Genomic DNA, 22,223 nt, shown 5'->3' on the forward strand with positions numbered 1-22,223 from the left:
TTCCTGTCACCACCAAAATGGCGCAGAAACGTACGGACCAAGCTCGATCAATACAAAAGAATGTGGTTCAAGCCTTATCCTCATAACCCTAGATTAAGGAAGCAGTATAAATAACGTCACTGCATATATTGGGATATCTAGTCAAAACCTCACATACTACGAATAAAACTACGAATCACAATCAGATAACAGGGGCAATACTCGTGCCTCATCAGGAAATGGTCCTACTATTAGGCGCCTTTCACACGGACGGCTATTCTGCCGCAGTTAAAAGCATGTGTTTTTTTCTGTGAAATTCAAGACACCAGGCACTGCGATCAGCTGCATTTGTACAGTGCGGTTGCGTTTAGCTGCGGTTTGCCATTTCCATAGCAACCCGACAGGGTACCGACTCATATTGAACGGGGATCCGACTTAGATCCCCGCCAATACCAGGCACTGTGTTTGGTAAGAATCTTGAGGGGGAACTCCACGCCAAATTTTAAATAAAAAAAGGCATGAGTTTCCCTCCAAGAGCATACCAGGCCCTTCGGTCTGGTATGGATTCCAAGGGGCACTCCCTACGCGGAAAAAAACGGTGTGGGGGTCCCCCCAAAATCCATACCAGATCCTTATCTGAGCACGCAGCCCGGTCGGTCAGAAAAGGGGGTGGGGACGAGCGAGCGCCCCCCCCTCCTGAACCGTACCAGGCCGCATGCCCTCTACATGGGGGGGTTGGTGCTTTGGGGCAAGGGGAGGCGCTCTGCGGGCCCCCCCACCCCAAAGCACCTCGTCCCCATGTTGATGAGGACAAGGGCCTCTTCCCGACAACCCTGGCCGTTGGTTGTCGGGGTTTGCGGGCGGGGGGCTTATCGGAATCCGGGAGCCCTCTTTAATAAGGGGGCCCAAGATCCCGGCCCTTCACCCTATGTGAATGAGTATGGGATACATCGTACCCCTACCCATTCACCTCGGGAAAAAAAGTGTCAATAAAAAAAAAACACAACACAGGCTTTAAAAGTAATTTATTAGGCAGCTCTGGGGGTCTTCTTCCGACTTCAGGGGTCTTCTGCCGACTTTGGGGGTCTCTCAGGCCTCTTCCCGCTCTCTGGTTCTTCTCCGGTGCCTTCTTTCTTCTGCCAGGCTCCTCCACTATCTTCTGCTCTTTAGCTAGCGGAGGAGCCCAGAGACGACACCAGAGAGGGGGTGAAGAGGCCTGAGAGACCCCCGAAGTCGGCAGAAAACCCCTGAAGTCGGAAGAAGACCCCTGGAGCTGCCTAATAAATTACTTTTAAAACTTGTGTTGTGTTTTTTATTAAAGGGGGCTCCCGGATTCCGATAAGCCCCCCGCCCACAGACCCCGACAACCAACGACCAGGGTTGTCAGGAAGAGGCCCTTGTCCTCAACATGGGGACGAGGTGCTTTGGGGTGGGGGGGCCCGCAGGGCGCCCCCCCTTGCCCCAAAGCACCAACCCCCCCATGTTGAGGGCATGCGGTCTTGTACGGTTCAGGAGGGGGGGTCTCGCTCGTCCCCACCCCCTTTCCTGACCGACTGGGCAGCGTGCTCAGATAAGGGTCTGGTATGGATTTTGGGGAGACCCCCACGCCGTTTTTTCCGGCATAGGGGGTGCCCCTTGGAATCCATACCAGACCGAAGGGCCTGGTATGCTCTTGGAGGGGAACCCATGGCAGTTTATTTAAAATTTGGCGTGGAGTTCCCCCTCAAGATTCATACCAAAGAGTGCCTGGCATTGGCGGGGATCCAAGTCGGATCACCATGCTTGTCATTGGGAAAGGAAAAAACAATTTTCTTTTCCGATGAGCGAGCCAGCTCGGCGCTGCTATCCACAGCTGACACAGTGCACTGCGATTACCTGCGGTTATGTGCGGATAGCTGCACTAAATCACTCGTGGACGCAGTCAATTCTATTTTTTCTATCCGCATAAAGCCGTAGGTAATCAAAACGCAGCTAAACGCAGTGTGTGAATGGGGCCATAGGAAAGCATTGTGTGCTTTTAGCTGCGGTAGAAAACTAGAAAATCTGCAGCTAAAAGCACCATTCTATCCGTCCATGTGAAAGGGGCCTTATCCTGTGTTCATTCTCAGATCAAGGGTAAGTATTACCCTGTTTAATACGGAATTTGTATTGGTCCGCAACAGTACCACCAATATGAATTAGTATGTCAAAAATGTTTTTACATTTTAAAGCGGAGGTTTGCTGAAAAAAAATATTAAAAGGCAGCAGCTACAAATACTGCAGCTGCTGACTTTTAATATATGGACACTTACCTGTCCAGGGAGCCCACGGTGTCGGCAGCCGAAGCCGATCCGTCCTTCCGCTCTCGGCTGCTGCCGCCGCCATCCTCGGTAAGGGAATAAGGAAGTGAAGCCATGCGGCTTCACTTCCTGGTTCCCTACTGCGCATGCGCGAGCCGCGCTGCGCGACCTCACAGGTCTCTGCTGTATTCTGTGTCTCACAGAATACAGCCGGGGAGGACGGGGTAGGCGGCGGAAATGGCGTAGGTCACCGCAATCACCGCGGTAATCTATGCCAGGAAATGGGAGCAAATACCTGTATTAGACAGGTATCTGCTCCCTCCTCCCCCCTGAAAGGTGCCAAATGTGACACCGGAGGGGGGGGGAATCCAAAAAGTGGAAGTTCCATTTTTGGGTGGAACTCCACTTTAATATACATCCAAGGAGCTGACACTCAAGCCCGGGTTTACATCGATTGGATACATGACTAAAACAAGTATGACAAAAAATGTACAGATAAATATAAAACTAGCAGCCCCATTGAAACCATAAATATATGGAAGTCCAAAGTGACATTTGAAAATACATATACATCCAGAACAAAAAGATTAATACCAACCAATTCTTCTAGGCTTTAAGAAAGCGTTAATGTCCCATATTCCCAGTGGGTAGTGGGACTGCAACTCATATATCCAATACGTTTCAAGACATGAAACGCCCCTTGTCATTGCTCCACCTCTCCAAGGGTGGATATACCTGTCGATGACAAGAAACTCTACCTTTAGGATCACAGTTATGATATTCCCTATAGTGCCTAGGTACACTATGTTTGGTGTCACGATTGTTTATTTTGGCAATATGTTCACCTACTCTGGTTGTAAAAGTACGAATTGTACGACCCACATATTGTTTGCCGCAGGGGCACGTTATCATGTAGACAACGTGTCTAGTGGCACATGTGCAGAATTCCCTAATTGGATACACGCGGTTAGTGACCATTGCTTTGAACTACAAAAATTTGCATCTACCTCATGTGTTGTGTAAACATACGACACACTTCTTACGGGGGTAATAACCCACTAAATTGTGAAAAAAGGAGGGGCGAACAGGTGGATTGATAATATTGGGAGCGATTTTACTTTGTAAGGAGGGGACTCCCCTAAAAGGTGATCTTGGCTTGTTGGGGCAACAAAGGACCCAAAACCTTGTCACTCCTGAGAATGTCCCAATGCTTATTTAGGATAGCTTTAATATCACTATGCTGGAATGAGAAAAAGGTTAGTACTGACCACTTAAAAGAATCATCCGATACTCGTTGGGGTATATCGGCCAACAAAGAGCTCCTATCCACCTCTAGAGTATCTCTAAATTGTAGCTCAACGTCCACTGGGTCATAACCCTTATCTAAACATTTCTTAAAAAGGATCAAGCCTTGTTTTTTTAAAAGTCTGCGTAATCACAGGAATTGACTTAGTGGGACTGAGCAGAGCCAGGATTTATGGTGGCAACTATCTGTGGGGATGAAGCCATTACAATCGGTTGGCTTGAAATAAGTCTATAAGTTAAATTGACGTGAACTAATCTCAATCTCTAAGTCCAAAGAAATAATTTTAGTATAACTAAATTCATAAGTCAGGGAAATCCCTCGATCATTAGTGTTTAAAACAGATAAAAATGATTCCAAAGATTCTGGACTGCCATCCCATAGGAGGAGGATGTCGTCTATGTATCTAGCCCACAAGACCAAGGATGGTCTGTCTTCCAAGTAGATGACATCCTCCTCCCACCTGGCCATAAATCAGTTGGCGAGGCTACGGGCAAATTTTGCACCCATAGCCACACCCTTCTGTTGAATAAAAAAATCTACGGTCAAACCAAAAATAGTTATATTTAGTGGCAAACTCCAACAACTCGACAACATATTCACCCTGCATTTGTGTAATGACCTTTTGATCCAGCCCTCGGTTATTACCCCTTTGGAGGGTACCTACTGGAAGCAGTGCTGTGAAGGACCATAGGAGTCTATATACTTAACTGGATACTGTGTGTGCTGATGACGGTTCCCCTGGGTGTATTACACCACAAGCTCTAATGACTCATTATGCGTACGCCTATTTGGGTTCAATTTTTCCAGTAAGCCTTGTACTTATTGGTAGTGGATCATCTACTGGCAAATTGTGTCTGCACAAAATGTATATTTCAAGTCACCATGCCATTATGCACATTGATTCATGGACTTTGAATAGTCACTTTTAAAATTTTCTGTTTCACATGACTATTTTCACAATTATATTGAATGCTAGTTATCTCATGATTTTTTAAACAAATTATATTAGTATGGTTTGATTTTTAGATACAGTGTATAGATATTTTTGTACACATTTATGCACCTTCCCCGCATAGGGGTTCACTTTATTGAGTATCCACTTTGATATTCTACCTTTGTTTATTCTACAGATATATTAGCGCTGCACTTTCTTATGTACATAGTTTTACCCCAGTCATCAGCAGTCAAATCCCTGTCCCTTTTGCAGAATGTCTGATTTAGGAATGGAGGTGCATGTTATCATGCACCTTATTTAAAGTCCCAAAACACTTCTTGCTTTTGCAGAATATCAGTCTGTCCCTGATGTTTTTCCTGGAGAAAAGTGGCTTCTTTGCTGCCCTGCTTGACACCAGGCCATCCTCCAAGTCTTTGCCTCACTGTGCGTGCAGATGCACTTACACTTCCCTGCTGCCATTCCTGAGTAAGCTCTGCACTGGTGGTGCCCTGATCCCATAGCTGAATCAACTGTGGAAGACGGTCCTGGTGCTTGCTGGACTTTGTTGGGTGCACTGAAGCCTTCTTCACAAATGCAGTGGAAATGTTTTTTTTATGGGATCAAGTTCATTTTCATGGCAGAAAGGTATACTTTGTAATTAACTGCAATTCATCTGATCTCTCGTCATAACATTCTGGAGTTTTTGCAAATTGCCATCATTAAAAACTGAGGCGGCAGGCTTTGTAAAAATGAATATTTTGTGTCATTCTCAAAACTTTTGGCCACAGGTGTACCTGTAATGTACACTTGTCTCTCTCAAAAGCTCTAAGGAAGGACATAAAACAGGAACCGGCCGAGATTCGAACCGTGTATGGGCAGGCTGAATGTACCAAGTTGATCGATCAACTTGGGTACAACCAGCCTGCTGTGTTTTACAAGCAATTATCGTTAGTGGCTGCTATAGCCGCTAGCAATAATCATTGTCTTCTCCCAGTGGCCTAGGCTTCCCCTGCCACAAGACAATGGCTTGGCAGGAGGGATTCCCACATCAACATTATGTGTTGATTGGCGAAATCAAGGAAATTAGTTCCGTGTATGGCCAGCCTAAGTGTCGTTTCTCTCTGGTGCTTCGTTTCTCTGTTATTAGCATAAGTCACTTCTGAGAAGATTTCCCAACACATGAGATAAATTTGTGACGAGGGAGATGAGCACACAGCTTGTCTATTCAGAATACAGCTCTGCATGTTCCTTCGTTCTTCTGCCTATGTGGAGGGGGGGGGGGTGTCCCTTTCCTCCAGTCAGCTTTTACACAGTGTATAAGAGCTATAACTGTAGCTCTCCATCCCCTCCTCTGTACTCCTCACAGATGCAGAATTTTATCACAATTGGGTTCTTTTGAAGGGTTGTATACAAGAGAAGACTGCAGATAAACAAGTAAAACTTATGTAGGGGGATTTGTTTCATCTCTGTATATCATCTGAAGCTATTCATTTCACTAGGTATATGAGAGGGTGTATAACTACTTTAAAGCAGGAGTCCGGCGACCAATCTTTTTTTTTTTTTGGTCATTGAGACACCTTGCTAACCCCAAAATAATACTCACAGTTTGGGTGTAATATTTCCGCCTCTGTCTGTTTTCGTACTGAAGAATAACTTAAAAAATGTGACGCTGGCGGTTTCCATCTTGCTTGTGGGCATGTGAAGCCCACAAGCATTGATTTCCTGGATGCGGTGAATGCTGTTCATTCACAGCTTGTTCACACGCATGATCATTGTTTCCGCACTGAATCTTGGGAAGCCTGACACTAAAGCTCCCAGGAGACAGTGCGGCGCCGGGGAAAGGCAATAAACACGCCTACTACCATGGGAGGAGAGACAGAAAGTGCCACAATAAAGTACAATATAAAGGTAATTACAGCGATAAAAAAATTTCGTGCGGTATTTGAACATCTATGAAATTAACTGAAGGGGGTAAGATTAAGTTAAAAAATTGAGTGGAACTCCGCTTTAACCACTTCCAGTCCAGGCCAATTCAGGCATTTCTCTCCTACATGTAAAAATCATAATTTTTTGCTAGAAAATTAATCAGAACCCCCAAACATTATGCATTCATTTTTAGCAGAGGCCCTAGAGGATAAAATGGCGGTCGTTGCAATTTGTGTCATGGTTTTTGCGCAGCAATTTTTCAAATGCAATTGTTTTGTAAAATATACACTAATTAATTTATTTTGCAAAAAACACAATATATAACCCAATTTTAGGGAAATTATAAAAGATGATGTTGCGTTGAGTAAGAGACACCCAACAGGTCACACTTTAAAATTGCGCACACTCGTGAAATGGAGACAAACTTCGGTACTTAAAAATCTCCATAGGCAACGCTTGAAATTTTTTTTATAGGTTACAAGTTTAGAGATCCAGAGGGGGTCTAATGCTAGAATTATTGCTCTCGCTATAACGTTTGCGGGGATACCACACAAGTGTGGTGCAAATGCCATATACATATGAGGGCGCAACCTGCATATGCGCACGCTTCTGCGTGTGAGCATGAGGGGACGGGGGCACTTTAAAAAATATATTATTTATTTTTATTTTTGTACTGTCCCTTTAGTTTTTCTTTTTTAAATCCCTTTCGACAGGTCCTCTTTATGGAGACAAGTGGGGTAGCGGAGAGATATCTACTCTACCCTGGAAAGTATGAGATCAAGAAAAAATAAACAAAATCGATCTCTGCTTTCCAGGGGAAAAAACTGGCAGGGTTTACACCTGCTAGAGACAGACGTGACATAATGACATAGCTTCCGGCCTCCGTGGGTCATAGAGTGGCCAGAGATCATTTGTTCCATGGCCAGCTCTATGGTAAACTGGTGCCACTGCTGGATCGGACATCCCCTCCCGCTGCCTCTAAGAGCCATCCAGCGGCTAATCAGCCACTAGGATGGCTTTTACAGGTGAGGGAGTCGCTGGCTGAAAACAAAGATATCTGGATGATGCCATATCATCACTTTAACCTAAGGACATCATTTGACATCCTACGGGAGGGAAGTGGTTAAGCACCAACTGATATTTTCTGTATAGTTTTATCTTGATTGGTATCTGCATCGGTGAGGCTGCTGAATCTAACTGAATGTTGAGAAGTGATAACATTTCTTAGAATGTGCGCTAAGAACTAAACTTGCTCTCTTTTTAAACTATACTAAACTTACCATGATAATTCTAAATTCAACACATGATAGCTTGGTACTCACCATTGGGCTTTCTCCCTGATGTGCAACCTTGACATCACACAGCTGACCTTCTGGATCAAGATGAACTTCTAAGTAGAAGAGGTCTGAACTGATGTAACACTCTGTACCATTTGGACTTAAGTGTGATGTAAGACTAGAGAGACAACAGCAAGAGAGGTTAGTCCAGATTACCATCTAATGATTTATTACTTTTCACTTCACCACCACCCACCATGTCCAAAAATTATTATGAAATAAAAAATTATTAAAAACGATTACTAATAAATGGTTCATATTTCAAAGGATCAAATAAAATCTCAACATTGGCTGTCCAAACATAACCAAATGTACTTCCTCCTCAACTCAGTCCACAAGTTTCCCCACTGGCACCGACAACTTGTCCTGGCCTTCTTCCGGGTTTGGAGTCTGCAGCCATCTTGATTGGCCTGCTCAGGATGAGGTATTACTTGTGTGTGCGCACAGGAATTTAAGTTCATCCTGTCACTAGGGCATGCCAATGTTGTACACTGAAGTATGCAAGTATAACTTAACATCTAAAGAAGATTTTTAGCAGGTTGGTAAAAAGATTTTATTAAAAAGAGTAGTAGTAGAATATTATGTTTCCAGCTAGCAAGTTTGTTTTTTGTAAAAGGATAAGTCAATCTTTTTGCAAAAAAAAAAAAAAAATGTACATTTACAATTTATTTGTAGGAGTCTGGAAAGCAGTGCATTGCAGGGCTTCTGCAGACTGTCTGTGTAAGCTGTCTGCTCTGTTATAGCGGCAATTTTCGGCCGCTAGCGGGGCACTTTTAACCTCCGCTAGCAGCCAAAGAAAGGGTTAGAAGAGCCCGTGTTGCCGAATCGCTTTGCAGGCGCTTCAGCGGCGCTGTCCATTCATTTCAATGGGCAGGTCGTTTTGGGAGAGGTGGATACACTGCTCCCGCACCGCCCCAAAAAAGCTGCTTGCAGGACTTTTTTTTTCGTCCTGCAAGTGCACCGTCCCACACTGGGGAGGCATGAGAGGCGCTTTTCAGGAGCTTTACAGATGCTATTTTTAGCGCTAAGACACCTGAAAAGTGCCTCAGTGTGAAAGTAGCCTAACTTGGGCTGTAAGCAGGAATGACCACCAAAGATGACAGAAGTGGCAGATACCTTGAGGTCTACCCAGAGTTTTAAGCTGGCATGTTTGCACTGAATAAGGATTCATACCAGGCATACAGCAGAATGACATCTAATAGGGTCCGAAAATCTATACCTCTTGTGTTTGGATAGTTTAAGGACTGCTGAGTCTGGCTTTTTTCCCTCCACAAATGAAGTCAGGAAGTTTAGAGTGCATGTTTGGTGAAAAGTTCAAGAAGTTTATTAAATTGGACGAGATAGGCACCCCCAGGGCTTCTGATTTACTATAATTTCAAGATCTTATAGAAAGACAAATTCCCTAAAGAGTAACTCCAGTTTTGCTGAGGAAAAAGAAAACCTCTTTGGGTGATCAATATACATTGCAAGGATTTCAACAAACTTTGCTGCAGATTCCTACCCGTTTCCTGTTCTAAAAGGAATCATTTTCAAATCTAGTGCAGGACAAATAGAAATTACTAATTAAATTAAAAGTAGCTGATGTACTTTGAATGTTCTGATGAGAACAATGGCAGGGTCTGCATCTCTTTAGAAACGTTTACCCTCAGGGAGTATCTTACCCAAAATTACATTTTTGTTGCAGAGGATCACTATAACTTGACATGTATCCTATTGCAGAGCTCTTCACTCAAGAAAGAAATTACATTTCTGGGGGGCATTCTGTACACCAACAGTGTAAAGAGAACCCCCAGTTTGCCATATTGCATTGAATTTATAAAAAAATACAACAGGTGCAGTTTGAAATGGAAAGGTAATTTAAATAACACTAAATTACAATATGGCTTGCGTAGCAATTGTTTATGATATATACATTTTTCAACAAGGTAGTATCACCCTTACATTTCTGAGAAAGCGATAGAGAGGTTAGGTTGAGTGAGAAAGTAAAGTAGATTTGTTTGTCCGCGCTGGCGATTACGTTAATGTTAGGCTGGGCATGATAGGTATGGAGAAAAGGCCCCATTTTCAATATGAAAATTAGCGAAGACAAGAGACAGCCCTGCCGGGCTCCATTTGAAATAGTTAACAGCTTTAAACACACTTTATTAAGTTTAGTCAAGAGTCAGGTGTGAATAAACGGCCCAGAGCTAGCTCTGAATATGAGAGTCTAATTCTAAATGGGATGAAGCCATATGGATAAAAGTCCAGATTACACTGTCAAATGTCTTCCGAGTCTATGGACAGTAGTAAAGATCTTCAAATCAACATTCAACAGAAAGATTGGTCGGTGGAATGTGCAATTTTGGGTATTTTTACCCTCCTTGGGGTTTATAGTTGTGTGCTCTCAGTGTATCTGTTGAGTCCGCTAAGAGGGCATTATAGGCCTTTACAAGTGTGGAAGCTATTGAATGCCAAAATGTTTTGTAGTAAATTAAGACGCAGCCTGCGCCCAATGCTTTACCAGTTTTCATGCCAAACAGTGCAGCCAGGAATTCTTTGGTGGTGATTGGCGAGTCCAGCATCTGACCAGTCTCTTTTGGCAAGGTTTAGAGGCTGGTAAAAGATAAGTGTTGGTCTATTTCTGTTAAGAGGTCTATACAGGAGACTGCTGGTTGTACAGATTGATAGTACTGTTTAAAGAAACTGGCAATTTCTGGCAAGAATTGGGTGATAGCTCCATCTACATCTCAAACCTATGGCATGTAGGTTATGGTAACAAATTCTCTCAAAGCTCTGGCAAGCAGTCTGCCTCGTTTATTGCTGCATTTATAAAATGTTATTTTACACAGTATTGGCTTGTGGCTGGCTTTCACTTTAACAATTAGAATCGTACTGAGCTTGTAACCAAGTTATCTTTTTATTTGGGAGCGGAGTGGGCAAATGTAACTTTGTGGGCACGTTCCAATGTAGCCATTTTGCCAAAAAAGGGTGTCAATTGTGTGGAGATTAATTATTTCTTTTTAGTGCCCACCATAATGAGATGTAAAACATACGGGCTTTTCACAAAGTTGTTGGGTCAGTTTCTTCCAGATCATCAAGCACAAAGTGACGAACATAATATATGTGGTGAACCTGGAAATGGTATGTATTTAGAGATGCACCGACATTTCGACAGCCGAAAATTGTGTGTTCGGCCATTTGACGAAAGAGAAAAAAGGTGGCGATAAGTCGCAGATAATTGCGCATGCCCAGTGGCAGCGCCACTGAGCAATGTCTCTCACTATGCAGCCGACGTGCACGTTCCCCACGGTTGGGACTCATACAGGGCTTTATGGGAGAGCAGGCTTCGTTCCTCCTGGATAGATGTGGCTATTCATTCGGTGAGTATTGCCGCTGGAGATCTTTCCAACTGCTCTCTCAAGTTAACTGTGTATTGACATCCAAACTGAAACTACTAGAAATATAAAATGCAACACATTGATTGCATGTTATTTAGAAAGAGATAGTATTAATCGCATACTACTGAATGCTACTACTATACTAACAGGGTAGTGCATATTTAAAATGCACTACCCTGTTTTGTTAGTAGTATAAGAAACATATTACTGAATGCTATCTATGTTATATTTTTTTTTTATTCTTTGTTAGAAGATGAACTGCAGTGCAGACATAACTAACTTACATGGCAAAAGAGTCGCACTATACAATATAATGATGATTGGGTAGGCTTTTTTTTTTTTTTTTTTTTTTTTTTTACAGCTAGCTGGGGTTTAGTTTCAAAGTTAATTTTCATTCTTCTCCCCCCTTAGATTTCACTCCCACTATAGCTCAGTCGATTCTATTCTATTCTGCGCTACTATCCAAGGCAAACCATGTGTGAAAATATTTTAGTTTTCAATCCATGTACTACCCTATGGTCCATGCCAACGGACCTTATTTTGTACAGTAAACATTTATGGGGAACGGTGTGAAATGCTTTAGCAAAATCCAGATACACTACGTCTACGGGCCTTCCTTTATCTAGATGGCAACTCACCTCCTTATAGAAGGTTAATAGATTGGTTTGGCAAAAACGATTCTTCATGAATCCATGCCGATTACTGCTTATAATACCGTTCTAATAACTAAAATCCTGTATATAGTCCCTTATCATCCCCTCCAAGAGCTTGCATACTATTGATTACAGTAACTTTGCAATTAACGGGATATGAAACAGAATAGAAGCCTGCCCAGACTTTTGGGTAGTTCATTCTATTTTATTATAAAATAGAAAACACACAGGGGTTGATTGATTTACAAAAACTGGAGAATGTAAACTTTGTGCCAATCAGCTTTCAGGTTTTTTGGCAAAGCCTAATTGAACAAGTCAAAGTTATAAGCAGATTGGCTAATATGCACAGCTGCACCAATTTTTTCACTCTCTCCAGTTAAAGTAAATCAACCCACAATCTCTGGTGCTTGGAAGTGGGCCCCAGACACCAGAGACAATAGTTGCCTACATTTTTCGCTGCTGGCTTCACTAGAGATGCCTTGCTGTCCTCTTACGACTAGGAAAGTCAGTGGATACACTTTCTAAAATAAAACAAGACAGAAGGCGCCCTGGCCTAGTGCATTATCCCCAAACATCTCTTTGTTAATATACTACAAAAAACAAATCGACAAGCTTGTCAAAGTAAAACAGCAGCTTCACATCACATAATGGGACAACTGGAAAATCTAATAGGCAAGTGTTTGGAGTACTTGCCTCTCCTCAGAGATCTGGCTCTAAGGAAAAGGTAAGTCCTTGAAACACGTTAGCCTGTTGGATTTCCAGTTGTCCCATTATGTGATGTGATGATTAGGGATGAGCACCAGAACTTGCGAACAGGAAAACATTCAGACGAACACGCGAACACCGTTAAAGTCTATGGGACACGAACATGAAAAATCAAGTGCTCATTTTAAAATCTTATATGCAAGTTATTGCCATAAAAAAAGTGTTTGGGGACCCGGGTCCTGCCCCAGGGGACATGTATCAATGCAAAAAAAAAAAGTTTTAAAAACATCAGTTTTTTCAGGAGCAGTGATTTTAATAATGCTTAAAGTGAAACAATAAAAATGAAATATTCTTTTAAATATTGTGCCTGGAGGGTGTCTATAGTATGCCTGTAAAGTAGCGCATCTTTCCCGTGTTTAGAACAATACCACAGCAAAATGACATTTCTAAAGGAAAAAAGTCATTTCAAACTGATCGTGGCTGTAACGAATTGTCAGATCCTGTACAACATAGATAAAAAAACGGCATGAGTTCCCCCCCAGTCCATTACCAGACCCTTTGGGTCTGCTATGAATACTAAGGGGAACCCTGAACCAAAATTTTTAAAAAATAATGGCGTGCCCCCCCCCCCCCCCCAAATCCATACCAGACCCTTATCCGAGCACGCAACCTGGCAGGCCGCAGGAAAAGAGGGGGGGGGGACGAGAGAGCGATCCCCCCCCCCCCCCTCCTGAATTGTACCAGGCCACATGTCCTCAACATGGGGAGAATGCATTGGGTTGGCCCCCAAAGCACCTTGTCCCCATGTTGATGGGGACAAGGGCCTCATCCCAACAACCCTTGCCCGGTGGTTGTGGGGGTCTGCGGGCGGAGGGCTTATCGAAATCTGGAAACCCCCTTTAACAAGGGGACCCCCAGATCCCCCATGTGAATTGGTAACGGGTACATTGTACCCCTACCAATTCACAAAAAAAGTGTCAAAAATAGTAAAAATGACAGGAGACACTTTGGGACAAGTCCTTTATTAAAAAATTAAAAAATTAAAATGTCCCGCGATGTAATTCCATCTCACATCGCCCGATGAACGGAGATAAAAAAATTTTTAAAAACTCAACAGTTCTGCCTCCATGGGAGGCTCCCGCACACTGCACGCTTCTTCTTGATGACAGCTGTTATATAGCCAAGGGTGGAGCCACCCGGTAGCGTAAACGGGTGACGCCGCCTTCCTCCGACATCACGTGGCGTCAGAGGAGGGTGGGGGGTCACCCGTTTACGTCACTGTGCTTTCCAGGCATACTATGGACACCCCCCCAGGCACGAAAAGGAATATTTCATTTTTATTGTTTCACTTTAAGCATTATTAAAATCACTGCTCCTGAAAAAACTGATGTTTTAAAACTTTTTCTTGCATTGATACATGTCCCCTGGGGCAGGATCCGGGTCCCCAAATACTTTTTATAACAATAACTTGCATATAAGCCTTTAAAATTAGCACTTTTGGTTTTTCATGTTAGTGCCCCATGGACTTTAACGGTGTTCTGCGGCTTTCCAACACTGAATAATGTTCATTGTTCGCCGAACGTCCGAACAACCAAAGTTCGGCCCGAACTTATGTTCGGGCCGAACAGTTTGCCCATCCCTATTGATGATGTACCATGGACTGAAAGCTGCTGTTTTACTTTTATAACAAGCTTTAATACGCCTGACGGTTAGTTTGCTAGTAGTATATTATTATTAGCCTGTGCGCCCTCTGTTTGGTTTTATGTTTCTTCTATTTATTTATTGCGCAAAATAAAGTGAAAATACATCTACATAAACATAGAGGCTCTTAGTCTTTGCCATTCTATGTTTTGCCTGTTTTGTTTTTTGTTTAAAAGGAGAAGTACAGCCGAAGCTCTTTTGGCTGTACTTCTCCTATGGATCACAGGAGTGCAGTGCGTTCTGCACTCCTGTGACCCGTTTTCAGCAGAGAGCAGGCTGAAGTCCGCTCTCTGCTGACGTCAGAGTCAGTACAGGCTCTGTGTCATCACAACAACGGAGTCGGGATCCCTGGACCGACACCCAGCTTAGCTTCTCAGCGAGCTGCTGAGAGGCTGAGCCGGCCGCTCCTGCCCCCTCCACAGCCCAGCACTGCAGTGAGCAAGGAGGGGGCAAAGCTCGGGGAGATATGAGAACCGAGCGATTGGTGGTGTTTGATTGCTCCGTTCTCAGTGTAGAGGCGCTGGGGGATGCCACATCCACCTAGGTAAATATGAATAAAAAAGAAAAAAAAAAAAAAAAAAACATGCTTCCCTTTTAAATTATTGTGCAGCATATGTAAGTTTTTTATTTTATATTTATTTTATTTTCTGTGTCTAATTTTTGTGTGTTACATTATTAAAATAGTTAAGTTACTGGATTGTATTTTTAAAATTCATATTCATTTCAATTCATGATATTACATAATGAGTCGAATAGAATACAATTATATATAAAAATATATTTTTTTTTTCTAAAAAAAAGGTCATTTTCGGTTTCAGTTTTCGACAAATTGCATCCTGCATTTTTGGTTTCGGCACCAAAATTTTCATTTGGTGCACCTCTAGTATGTATAAACTCGTTCCTTAGGGTTGACGATTTACCATGTGTCCACTAATTGTACAGTAGAGCTTGCTTGGCACAACAGACTTTGGAATAAGAGGTGGGATGAACCCTTGGATTTGTCTGTTTGCGAGTCCAGAGCGATGTTTAGGTCACCACCCAGAACAAGAATCCCCTTTCTGTGTTATTTTGTTCAAGGAAAATCTTGCATAATAAAAGTAAAAAAAGCTATAATGCTTCATGCACACTAAAAAGCTAAAAACTGCTAGAAAAAGAAAAAAGCTAATATTTAGTGTCTAGCACAGCATGTAAGCTACGTTTTGTAGCATTAGTTAAGGGGCGGGGCTGCCCATGTCCTCAACAACCAGTGAATAGCTGGTTGCTAAGGAGTGGAGCGGCAAGTCGGCGGCCATGGCCCTAACAACGGATAAGTCATCAGCTGACAGCTGCATGTAAAAAAATACAATTGCCGGCAATAAACAATTGTGGGGAAAAAAAAACAGCATGGGGGTCCCCCCGCAGCACAATCCATACCAGGCCCTTAGGGTCCAGTATAGATTTTAAAGGGAAACCCACCAAAATGTAAATAAAAAAAAAAAAAAAAAAAAAAAGAAAAGAAAAACACGGTTTGGGGTCCCCCCAAAAATCTATACCGGATCCTTATCCGAGCATGCAGCCAAACAGGCCGGGAAAAGAGGGGGGACCAGCAACCACCCCCTCCTGAACCATACTGGGCCACATGACCTAACTAGGGGGGTGCTTATCAGGGTACACTGTACCCCTACTCATTATGTCAAAGTGTCAAAAGGTAAATAAAAACACAGTTTTATTGACAAGTCCTGTAAAAAAACTAAAACACAATGTCCACCAGTGTAGTCCCCATCAACATGAGGACAAGGTGCTTCAGCACCCCCCCCCCCCCCATGTTGAGGGCATGTGACCTGGTATGGTTCAAGGGGGAGTTTGCTTGCCCCCCACCCCCCTTTCCTGCATGCTCAGATAAGGGTCTGGAATGGATTTTGGAGTGGACCCCATTCCTTTTTTTTTTTTGGCGTGGGGTTCCCCTTAAAATCCATACTAGACCCAAAGAATAGAAATAAGGATGCCAGGTCCTCTTTGTAGAGAGATCTGGGGTCAAAAAGACCCCAAATCTTCCCTTTACCTTTAAAAGCACAAGTTTAAAAAATCTGATTGAATTGATCTTTTGCTTTAAAAAAAAATAGTTTACTTCCAACCCTGGACTGGGTAGAGGGAGAAGGGCAGGAGGAGAAGGAGCAGATCGTCTCTCTCTCCTCTCCCATCTGTGCAAGGGAAGGGGAACTGTCAGTGTAGGCTCTGGGCTGTATGAGAGAGAGAGAGAGAGAGGAGAGTCCTGCAGCTAGCAACCCCGCTGGGGCTCCCGGACAGTGGCGGAACACCAGGGCCTGGTCGCAAATACGACCAGTGCGACCCTGTTAGTTCCGCCACTGCATCATACATACAAGGGACGAGTACAACTAGGGAAATCAATGGTGGAGAAGTATCTGGGTGTTCTGGCAGATCATAAGCTTAAAGTGGTTGTAAAGTCATAAGGTTTTTTTATCTTAATGTATTCTATACAATAAGAAAAAACCTTCAGTGTGCAGCAGCCCCCCTCAGCCCTCGTAATACTTACCTGGGCCCATCTTGATCCAGCGATGTTGCAGGAGTGTCTTAGCTGCCCCGGACTCTCCCTCCTGATTGGCTGAGGCAGCAGCTTTGCGCCATTGGCTCAATGGACTTTCACAGCAGCGGGAGCCAATGAGGAGAGAGGGGGCGGGGCCAAACTGCGGCTCTGTGTTTGAATGGAACACAGAGCAGCGGCTCAGCTCGGGTGCCCCCACAGCAAGCTGCTTGCTGTGAGGGCAGGAGGGAGGGGCCAGAGAAAAGGAGGATCTGGGCTGCTCTGTGTGTTGCTTAGAAAGCAAGCAAAATACTTACTTGTATTAAAAGAGGTATGGAGAGCAGAGAGAGATTGATCATTTGGCCCCTGTACAAATCATTAACAATACCTCATCTGGATAATGCAGTTCAGTTTTGGGCACCAGTTCACAAAAAAATAATATTGGGGAACTGGACAGAGTGCAGAGAAGAGCAACCAAACTGATAAGAGGCATGGGTGAGCTCAGCTATGAATTTAGCTGAACTGAATTCATTCTCATAGGTTATTTATTATTTAATTAGTTATCATTTATAGGTAAAGTTCATCCATGGAATATCCAATTGCCTCTTGGGTGGATCATGAAGAAATTTTTTTCCCCTCACTGGAGCAAATTGGATCATGCTTTGTTTTTTTTTTGCCTTCCTTTGGATCAACTGTGGATATAGGATTGTGTATATGAAGGGTTTCTATTTGTGTGTGTTTTTATTTTCTCATTTGGCTGAACTGAATGGACTTGTGTTTTTTTTTCAATCTGATTAACTACCGTATATACTCAAGTATAAGTCGTTCCGAGTATAAGTCGAGGCCCTAATTTACCACAAAAAAAAAAAAAATTGGAAAAACTTAGTGACCCGAGTATAAGACGAGGGTGAGAAATGCACAGCTACTCTAAGTGGAAAAGAGGGTCAACAATGCCCATTTGCAGCCTCACTGTGCCCATTTGCATGCCTCACTGTGCCCATTTGCAGCCATAGGTCCCCCGAACTTCAAACTCGGTAGTTAAGGGTTCCTAGATGCCCCCTAGCTGCAGCCAAAATTTGGGGTCTGTGAAACCAAATGGTCCCGAAATGACATTGCTGCAGATGGACACAGCTGACCTACTTTGGGGCCCCGTATCTCGGGGCCACTTAGTGCTAGGAACCCCAAATTTGGTGTGCCAACTCAGTGGAACTAGCACCATAAAATATCCAAAGCTGGAACTAGCACCAAGTGTCCCCGAGATACAGGGCCCCAAAAATCGGTTCAGAAAATGTCAAGCACTTTTCTGCAGCAGAGAATGACATTTTCTGAACCGGATTTGGGGCCCCTGTATCTCTGGGCCACTTTGTCCTAGGAACCCAGTTCCACTGGGTTTGCACACCAAATTCCTAGCACAAGGTGGTCCTGAGATACAGGGCTCCAAAGTCGGTTCAGAAAATGAAATTTTTTGCTGCATAAAAGTGCTTGACTCGAGTATAAGTCGAGGGGGGCACTTTCAGCACAAAAATGACTGGAGGATTAAAGATTAGCCAACATGACCTCAGTGTCCCATTTTACACTTAGGCCATGTTCACACTGCTCCGACACGGAAGTCTGAACGGTCCTTTGGGTCTGGTATGAATCTGGAGGGGGGACCCCATGCCAAAAAAACAACAAAAATGGTGTGGCGTCTCCCCCAAAACCCATACCAGACCCGTATCTGAGCATGCAGCCCAGCAGCTCAGGAAAGTAGGGGGGGGGGGGGACTACTAGCAGTGCCCCTCCCCTTTCCCCACTACCTTCTGGACCATACCAGGCCACACTCCCTCAATATGGGGGGTAGATGCATTGGGGCGGGGGGGGGGGGGTCTGCGCCCCCCACCCCAAGTTGATGAGGACAAGGGCCTCTTCCCGACAACCCTGGGCGGTGGTTGTGGGAGTCTGAGGGCGGGGGCTTATCGAAATCTTGAAACCCCCTTTATCACGGTCCCAGCCCCCCCACCCTATGGGAATGAGTACAGTGGAACCTTGGATTACGAACATAATCTGTTCCAGGAGAATGCTTGTAATCCAAAGCACTCACTTATCAAAGTGAGTTTCCCCATATAAGTCAATGGAAACAAAGATAATTTGTTCCATATTTGATTTCTATTGCATGCAATGCCGCATGTGGCCAGAGGTGGGGGGGGGGCGCCGAAGAGTCTCGAAAAAACTTGGAGACCACTCGGAAAGGCTCGGGAAAGGAGTATTTCCAAGCAGTTCTGAGTGTCACCGGCGCCCCCGCAATTCTCTGGCCGAATGCGGTACTGCACACCGCAGAGGCTTGAATCCTGCTCGTTTTGCAAGACAACACTCACAAACCGAGTCAGGATTTTTAAAAAAGAAGAATAGCTCGTATTGCTAAACGCTTGTTAACCACAGTACTCGCAATCCGAGGTTCCACTGTACAGGGTACATTGTACCCCTACTAATTGATCCAAAATAAAAAAAAAGTGTCAAAAATAAATAAAAAAATAGTAAAACCAGTACACAGGTTTTTGACAAGGTCCTTTATTAAAAGTAGCTCAAAGTGTCTTCTCCCTCCGATTTCTTCTCCAGGCATCCGGCGTGTGCCATTACCGGTGATGTCATTATGAGGTCCCGCCCCTTGTGTCCTCACCGCCCGAAGCATGATGGGGTGGTGACGTCACAAGGGGTGGGGCCTTGGGATGAAGTCACCGGATGGCCACGCCCCATGGCTATATAATAAATGGCACACACTTGAGCTAACACAACAGCGTGTGCTAGCGTCGGAAGAATAACTGGAGGAAGAATCAGAGACAGAAGACAGCGAAGAGAGAAGAACCAGAGGTAGAAGACATCAACCCAGCGAGAAGAACTGGAGGAAGAAAACATCACTGGAGAGAGAAGAACCGGAGGGAGAAGACACGTAGGAGCTACTTTAATAAAGGACTTTGACAAAAACCTGTGTACTGGTTTTATTTGTTTTTAACACTTTTTTTGGGTGAATGAGTAGGGGTACAATGTACCCTTACTCATTCACATAGAGTGGGGGTCTGGGATCTGGGAGTCCCCTTTAACAAGATTTCCAGATCTCAAAGTCAGGGTTGTCGGGAAGAGGCCCTTGTACCCATCAACATGGGGGCAAGTTACGTTGGGGTGGGGCAGAGCCCCCCTGCCGCAAAGCATCCATTCCCCCACGTTGAGGGCATGTGAACTGGTATGGTCCAGGAGGGGGGGGCGCTCGCTCTTCCCCCTCCTTTCCTGAGGAACTGCATGCTCGGATAAGGGTCTGGTATGTATTTTGGTGGGGCCCCACGCCTTTTTTTATTTAGCTGTGGGGGTTCCCCTTAAAATCCCTACCAGTTTGAATGGTCTGGTCTTGGGGGGGTGGGGGGGGCACGCCATTTTTTTATTTTGGCGTGGGGTTTTACTGCAAGATCCTAATTAGACCTGGAGGGCCTGGTATAAAATTAGGGGGGTCCGCAGGATGCTTTTATTTGTGTGGTTCCTCTTCAAGATCCTCAGAGTCCAAAGTCGGACCAAAGTAGTGCAGGAACCTTTTTTAAAGTTGGACTGACGTGTGTCGGACCAGGTAAGACTGCTCTCAGAAGGAACTATTGATTTATACACATCGGAGCATATGTCGCCAGTGTGAACCGGGCCTTACAAGAAGAAGTCTACAAGTTTTATCAGGGAACTTGTCCCAAAATAGGGGTAATGACTCCTCTAGATTTTAAGTCTGGGGAGGGGACCATGGAAGGACACCGTAAATCAGTGTTTGGATAATTTGGGTAGCCTCTGTCTATGAAAGTGAGCTTCCTGAAGGAAAACATTGAGATCTCATGTGCCAGAGAACTAATTGCAGTCCTTTCATTTACTACTGGAATAAGGATATGAAATCTGTTTGCATAAGATTTTTTTTTTTTTTTTTTTATAATTTTCTGGACAAGGGGATTCAGACTTAGAGAGGGAGCCATGCAAGATAATCAGGGCTCTGCTGCACTGCAGAATGCTTTCAACCTAACTTTGGGCTTATAGGAGAGAAGAGCACCGGGATATAGCTTCAGTGTGCACTACTGCTTCTTTATTATGTAATCAGAGAAGATGACCAAAGAAGCAGAAATTTGGCAGCCATGTTTTCTTAAGGGTCACCCATTAGTTGTGGGAAGTACCATCACAATTTACGGGGCTGGTGTTACGTTATGTAGAATGCTAGGATTATTGCCTAGTGTTCAAATTCAAAAATTCAACATCAAAATGCAAACACTTGTTTAATTTAACTAATCACATTAAAAAAACAAACCCGCAATAATTTAACACACACGAATTATACTCTTAGGCCTCATGCACATGAGACGCTGTTAAACTTGTGTTCAGAGGCAGTTGGACACTTTTTTCAACTGCCCCTGAATCCATTCAATGTTATCCTATGTGTCCATGTACACAGTCTCATTTTTTGGCGTTTTTAGGCAGTTGCGTTTAACTTCGTTTTTCCAGAAGCAAAAAAATGGGTTCAGACGCAAAAGTTTACCACGTTTCAGATGCCACTTAATCAGAAACACTTATAAACGTAAACGCAGCTAAACGCGGTACCGGCATTTAGCTGCGTTTACAAGTGTTTTTTACAAGTGTTATAAGTGATTTTTACAACCCGACTTTGGGGCCCCATATCTCGGGGCCACTTTGGGGTTCCTAGCACCAAGTGGCCCCGAGATATGGGGCCCCAAAGTCGGGTCAAAAAATGTCATTCTTTGCTGCAGAAAAATGCTTGACATTTTGCGACCCGACTTTGGGGTCCCATATCTCGGGGCCACTTGGTGCTAGGAACCCCAAATTTGGTGTGCTAACACAGTGGAATATTATAACATATCCAAATTTGGGGTTCCTAGCACCAAGTGGCCTTGAGATATGGGGTCCCAAATTCGGGTCACAAAATGTCATTCTCTGCTGCAGAAAAGTGCTTGACATTTTGCGACCCGACTTTGGGGTCCCATATCTCAGGGCCACTTGGTGCTAGGAACCCCAAATTTGGTGTGCTAACACAGTTGGACTAACACTATAACATACCCAAAGTTGGGTCACAAAATGTCATTCTCTGCTCTGCAGACGCTTCTAGACGCAAACGCGGCATGCAAACGCCGGTTTCAGCTTTTAAAAACATGTGTTCAGCAGAGTTTGCACCGGCGTCTCGTGTGCATGAGGCCTTAGGCTTCATGTACACTGCTGCTGGTAAACGGATGTTTAGGAGCAGTTGGGCGTTTTTTTTTTCAACTGCTACTGAACTCTCCTCTATGTTATCTTATCAGTACATGTACACAGGGTCGTTTATAGTAATTTCTAGGCAGTTGAGTTTAGAAGCATTTTTTGGAAAGCAAAAAAATGCATTCAGAATGGATGTTCAGAGACATTTGAAACGCTTGTAAGAGCTTGTAAACGTGTGTAAATGTGGTAACTCGCGTCTAGGCGCGTTTTGCTTACAATTGTCTTTAATGTTTGACTATTAAA

At 43.9% G+C, this 22,223-nt stretch overlaps 1 protein-coding gene across 1 annotated transcript in view; it reads right to left on the reverse strand.

Moving 5' to 3' along the window:
• Positions 1 to 22,223, reverse strand: part of MED1 (mediator complex subunit 1) — a 360,443-nt gene that overhangs the window by 287,395 nt on the left and 50,825 nt on the right. The window contains exon 5 of the mRNA XM_073608341.1: positions 7,747 to 7,879. Coding sequence (XP_073464442.1) covers positions 7,747 to 7,879 — 133 coding nt within the window. The remainder of the gene's footprint in view (positions 1 to 7,746; positions 7,880 to 22,223) is intronic.

This window comes from Aquarana catesbeiana, linkage group LG12 (assembly GCF_042186555.1).
Source record: "Aquarana catesbeiana isolate 2022-GZ linkage group LG12, ASM4218655v1, whole genome shotgun sequence".
In the NCBI taxonomy this organism is placed as follows: domain Eukaryota; kingdom Metazoa; phylum Chordata; class Amphibia; order Anura; family Ranidae; genus Aquarana; species Aquarana catesbeiana.